Source organism: Acanthochromis polyacanthus, chromosome 16 (assembly GCF_021347895.1).
Source record: "Acanthochromis polyacanthus isolate Apoly-LR-REF ecotype Palm Island chromosome 16, KAUST_Apoly_ChrSc, whole genome shotgun sequence".
NCBI lineage: Eukaryota > Metazoa > Chordata > Actinopteri > Pomacentridae > Acanthochromis > Acanthochromis polyacanthus.
This window is the reverse complement of record NC_067128.1, coordinates 4,381,082-4,387,081: the sequence shown is the minus strand read 5'-3', so window position 1 is coordinate 4,387,081 and position 6,000 is coordinate 4,381,082. Positions and strand designations below refer to the sequence as shown.

The window sequence follows — 6,000 nt, the reverse complement described above, 5'->3', positions numbered from 1 at the left end:
ATTTGCTGGGTTCGAATAGCCCTTCCTTAAAGATTCTGTAACACGCACTGCAACTCAAGAGGCATGTTCTTGTTTTAGACGGCAAATATTTACAAAGCAGCGCGCCAAGGAAAACGTTTCACTGCACAAAAATAAGGAAGGTGGCAAAGACTTGTGGAAATGCAGTTGTGCCACGGAATTTGTGTACGGATTTTTTTTTTTACTCTAAACCTATATTAAGGTCAGTAGTATTAGAAAGAGAAAGACCTCAGACTGCATTGCTCAAATGTGACAACATGCTTAGTTTTTAACATTTAGGCAGACAGTGGTGGTATTTGTTTTTACTGAATGAAGACAAATTTTCTTCATATTGAATGTGCAAACACAGGTTACAACTTCTAATTTGTTTATTGACCGCAATTGGATTAAATGCCGGAAACTGCGCAACACTGATGCACATTGATTTTGTGTTATTTTTTAATTTTATGTTGCCGCTGATGCATTTTTTGCAAAATAGCTGCTTCATTTTACAACGACTAGGGGTTGTTCATCGGATCCGATATTCAGTATTTCATAAAATAGCATTACTTTTAACCGACAACTAAATAAGGAAAGTATGGTTTTACCTTGCTGACATGTTTCAGCTACGTCTGCAGTCTTCTTCAGAGCGTCATTCGACATGTGATGATGTGTCCTTTTTTATCAGGTGATCGATCTGGTAGATTGGTCAGAATCTGTCAGACCCAGGCGTGAACTAACCGTGACGGTTTCAACGCCGAGAAAATGAAGCCCGGATTTTGCTACCTCCTGGTCGCTGTTTTGGATTTTTTGAAGCCAGTGACGTAAAAAGCGTCATCAAACAGGCTGGATCGGAGAGCAACTAGGGGCAGGATTGGCTGAGGACTCTCTTATCCCGCCCACATTTTACCGCAGAGGCTTCTGTTGCTGTCTATCAAGTATAGCCACGCCCCCTGGCTCCGGCAACTTTAACGATTTATTTAAAATTCAGTATTGATTTATTTTAAGATCGGCCACCTGATCTCTCATTTTGACCATGAAAACTAACAGGAAAAAAATCCTGAGCTGTAGAGAATCAGTCTATCAAATTTTATTTTTTCCAAAAATGAATTGGGGTCTATGGAGAAAAAGCTGTTTGGAGCCAACCCTAGCGGACGGCGTGATATTGTAAGTTTTTGACACTTCCGGGTTGGCTTCAATTCTGGAGCCAGATGCTACGTCCACTATAAATACAGTCTATGGTGAGACCAGTCACCTGATTAAAAAAGATGAAATTTTGTCATAGAATTTGTATTAATCTGAATTCTGAGAAGTACTTTTTTTGTTTACAGCCAATATGCGTTGGCTCCAAATATAAATCTCCTTGAGCATTATTAATCAGTGCCAATATCGGCACGGAAAATTCGTGTTGGTTAACTCCTGTTGCAAACAAACAGTTTAAAGCACTTTTAATCCTACTCATGTATATATTTTTTTATATATGCATATAGAACATTAAATTAATCAGTGAATTAATTCATACAGTCTATACATTGTTAATGTGGTAAATAGCTAGAATAATCATTTTTAATGGAATATCTCCATAGGGGTACACAGGAACATTTCCAGCAACCAGCACTCCTGTGTTCTAATGCTACATTGTGTTAGCTAATGGCGTTGAAAGGCTAATTGATGATTAGAAAACCCTTCATCACAATTAAATATTCATATTTCATCTATATTAATTGCGTTTTAGTTTGCAAACAGACTCAAGAAAGAAGGGAATATATAAATGTATATATGTATATTTAGCGTCTTCCATTTCGAGTAGCTTTGTTCTGCCACTACTGGATCAACTGCCCATTTGCGCGACAGTAAGTCTTAGACAAAGTAAGTCTACTTGGACAAACTACTTGAAATGCATTGCCAGAGACGTTTCAAGGATTTTGAGTCATTCTGTGCTGCAGATGGGTTAATTGCGTTCAAAATTTTTTAGCAGATTAATCACAATGATTGATTAATCCGCATTAACGCATTAACGTTGATAGTCAATTAGGATTACTCGGGCTGCGGGCATGCCTGCTTACGTTGGCAAAAAGCCCCATGTAACGTTATGTTTTGGACTAGCGCTAGCTAGCTAGCTTAGTCGGCTAATGCCCTGGCAACGTTACGTTGCCGTTTAGGATGTAAATACAACTCAGTTCAATCATGATCAAACTGGAGCTTACCTCACGAAATTCTGCGACACTTTCTATGGTTATATTTCTTCATCCCATCATGTTTTTCTGGTAGTAGCGAAACATTAACAAGCCTGGACATGCGGTGAGTTTGGAGGAGGGAGGGGGGGCGCGTGGACTGTAGCGGGAGCAGCAGACCATAGGAGCAGAGTATCGATAGTATCGATACTACGGCAAGCTAGTATCGTATCCGTTTACGATGTTTAGGATCGACCAAGTACCGAAGTATCGATATTTTTGACAAGCCTTTTGAAAAGTGAAAAACTGCCACAAACAAGCTTTTCTGCTAAAAATGGGGTGTGTTTTTAAAATTCGCTGTTTCCATTAATTCTTTCCAATGTGATTTTTTCAAACTGTGTGTAAAAATCTGATATAGAAACATCACTATTATGTCTAGAAAGACGTTTTTGTGTTTGGTTAACAAATTTCTGTTGGACTCTTTTATAATTTAGCACAGGTGTCCTTGAAGGACGTCTCGACCTACATGGGTAGATTCCATGTTGTGAGTGAGAAAATAGATTTTGTTTTCCTTTAATCACAGCCTCAAATTAAACTGAAATGACAGATGTATGCAAATGACTGATTTAAAAGGAAAGACTGTTTGAACTGGCAACAGCAAAATCCTGAGAAAGACGCCCGAGGCCGCTGCTCTCCTCATTACTGCTTAGTCACAATCAGCTCGTGACAACAGGATAGCTGGGATGCTTTAACGCTTTCAAACCTGACTGAACTTCCCAGCTCCATTCCACTCATTCCTGCGCCGTCGGTGCCGCGTTTCTTGATCTGTTGTAACGAACACCTGCGATGGACTGATCAAAGAGGTGTGTGAGGGTGTGTGCAGCAGCGTGTGTGGGAATCTGCATGTGATTCATCGCAGATTGTTATGACCTGCCTGCTCTGCTGCTGCTGCTGCTTCACATGTCGGCAGGTTACTCTCGCGGGGGCGTCTGTGTTTGCAGAGAGACAGGTGATTTACGGCATCCTGCAGGAATCGCCTACGTCTGTCGCTTCTATGGAAGCTGGCAAAGGATCGGATTGGGTTCGTTACATGCACATGCACACGATTAAGTGTCCGCAATAAAGTGCAAGACGGGATTCGCGGTAAATTAGACTCACACCACCTCCACACACTCCAGTTTTCCCTCTCTTTCCCGACTCTTTCTGCTTACAAACACAGCCACACACACCCAGCCTCACACCAGCCAGCCAGCCATTCGCTCCTCACTCACACCCTCAAATCTTACCAAGCTCAGCTCTCCCTGCTCAGAGGCAGACAGGAGCAGCACGGCAGCCTGTTAAAGGAGTTGAGGGAAGGAGCAGCGGCAGTCGGAGTCAGAGAGAGAGAGAGAGAGAGAGAAGGGAGGAGGGGGATGAAAGAGTGAAGCAAAGCAGAGAGAGCACTGTTCCCCATATGTTGAGGAAGAAGGGCATGGGCGGCTAAACAAGCTGCCCCCACTGAAGCCTCCTGACTCATGGGAGCGTCGATCCCCAGGGAGCCTGGAAACGACCCAAAAAGGAGGAGAGAGAGGGGGAAAAAAGTCGGAGAGAGGAGACTAGAGAAGCCACAACGGTAGGCTGTCCCGCTCGACTGCCGTGCCGTGATGACGTCAGAGGGCATGTGACCCAGGCTCTCCAGTGACGGCACATGGAGGGCAGGAAAGAGACGAGTTTTAAAGCTGGTGCCTTTTGGGTTGTGTGAGGGCTCTGCTCGCCTCCCAAACAACCACAGAACCACAGACGTGCGGCTCGGGGTTGGTGTTTGAGGGCGACCCGGAGTGTAAATGGTTAATCGTCGCGGGCCAGCACCAGTCACAAGGACGGCGCTAAGCGAGTAAGTACGTTCCAACCACACTCGCCAAGCAAGCAAGTCCGACACCATCTGATCTATCCGCAAAGGCGATATTTGCCTATTTTTTTTTTACTTTTTTTTTTTGCTCTATAAAACCAGAACTGGTTGTTACTTGTGGTCATCCGAATAGTTGATACGTAAAAGCATGTCTTGTGGATGGCTTTTCCATTTTTTCCCCCTCATGACACGCTGCGTGCTCTTGGTTTAGGACGTGTCAAGGGTCACGGAAACCACAGAGGAACAAAAGTGGGGCTTGCTGCGACCAGAGGCAGCTATGGCATCTAACAGCCTTTTCAGCACAGTGACACCATGTCAACAAAACTTCTTCTGGGGTGAGTACTTGCTCGTGATGCTCTGCTTGTTGTGTCTGGTTTAAAGGGAGTCCAGGTCATGGGGAGGACTTGGGGTCAGGTGTTGAGTAAAGGGACTGAAGATCTTGGTTCTGATAGAAGGTTTGGGGTTGAAATGAGCAGAAAAGGGATCAGCTGAGGTCGATGAGGACTCTTGATATAAAAGTCCAAGCTTGTGTGGTTGAAGAAGGACCCAACTATCATCAAGGCTTCGTGTGGCGCCCAAATCCGCAAACAAAAAAAAGAACTTTTAAAAAAGTCTCTTGCTCTTAGAAATTCCAGTATTTACTCTATGTGATGTTTATAAATATTTCTGAAAGAGGGAGATGACATGTTTGTGCAACGTGCCCTTAGATTTACAAAGCCGATGCCATTGCGGAACCAAAAAACAAAAGCACGGGGTGATATTTTTGACAGACGTAAACAGACGCTGCACAAGAGAGTTTACAGTTGAGCATTGAAACAAGATGTGGGGATTACTGTGGCTGAGTCCGCTGGGTGTCTCTGCGCTGTGCGTGGAGGAAAAAGAAGTGTATCGATCGCTTTGCCAAGAACAGATCTGTAATCGCTTCCTGAAATTGTTCAGTCACGCTTCTGCCATTAATTAATCAGTGTCGATTTCTGCAGCCTCCAGGGAGCGTTCAATCCGCAGACATAAATCCACACTCAATGGGAAGTTGATCCATGTCGACTTTCATGCTCAGAATTCATAAGCAAAGCCTGTAATATTTCATTTAAACTTAAAATAACCACTTTGTTATGATTTGCAGCTTCCACACAGAGAGTTAAAAACACAAAATGTGATGTTTTTTGTGTCTTCCCTTAGAAAAGTTACATTTTTAAATATTTATTCAGTGTTTGTGCTGATTCAAGATCCGATCTATAGGAAATAAATAAATCCCAGACCTGCAAACAGTAGCAGAAACAGCCTAATGATTTCCAACTACCTGTGAAGGCCAACTTTATCACGCTCAACTTTTGCGGGCCTCTGTTTTGGCTTTGCTGTGTCCTATTGTGACAGCTTCTCTACACAGTCTAATTTAATCAGCAGAATAAATGATGTTTTAGGTTTACCAGATGAATTTTCAAAATTTAAACAAACATTCCCGTGCGACACGGGGAACAGAACAGGGCTTTAATAGACCCCACCCGCCTTCCTCTGCTGCTGTCCAAATCAAATGTTTAAAAGATGTTTTTAAGAAGTCACTCCGTGGTCAGACACAGCTGTTCTGGGCGGGAGAAGCTAGGGTGGCTTCCTCTTAATGCGCTCTGAAAGCTGGGAGAGAGTGAGCGTCCTCTACCAATCACCACCACCTATTACCACGTTAACCCCCTGACCTGCCGGCGTGTCTCGGGGGTCGCGAGGAGAGAAAAGCGCAGCGCCGCAGGAAATTGAAAGCATGCTGTAGTATAGAAGACAGACAGAGAGGAGCAGCAGATGTGTGCAGATGTGCAGGTAGAAAAGTTCAGAGGGGAGATAATCACTGATCGATCCCCATGAAGTGACTGATCCTTCGCCGCGGCTCATCGACCCTGTTTGTGAACATCTGGGGCAGTAAATCTATCACCACAAGAAGCCCACCGATGG

General features: G+C 43.8%; 1 protein-coding gene and 1 long non-coding RNA gene across 3 annotated transcripts in view; one reads left to right on the top strand and one right to left on the bottom strand.

Annotated features, from left to right (window-relative positions):
• Positions 1-721: 721 nt before the first annotated feature.
• Positions 722-6,000, bottom strand: part of LOC127530262 (uncharacterized) — a 132,030-nt gene continuing 126,751 nt past the window's right edge. The window contains exon 2 of the long non-coding RNA XR_007936720.1: positions 722-783. This is a non-coding gene — a long non-coding RNA (uncharacterized LOC127530262). The remainder of the gene's footprint in view (positions 784-6,000) is intronic.
• Positions 3,394-6,000, top strand: part of runx2b (RUNX family transcription factor 2b) — a 44,984-nt gene continuing 42,377 nt past the window's right edge. Inside the window, exons 1-2 of one of the 2 annotated variants that reach the window (XM_051936595.1) lie at positions 3,394-4,044; positions 4,271-4,394. In XM_051936595.1, coding sequence (XP_051792555.1) covers positions 4,337-4,394 — 58 coding nt within the window. In that variant the 5' untranslated portion in view covers positions 3,394-4,044; positions 4,271-4,336. The remainder of the gene's footprint in view (positions 4,045-4,270; positions 4,395-6,000) is intronic. The other variant, XM_022214776.2, reaches the window with a different exon arrangement.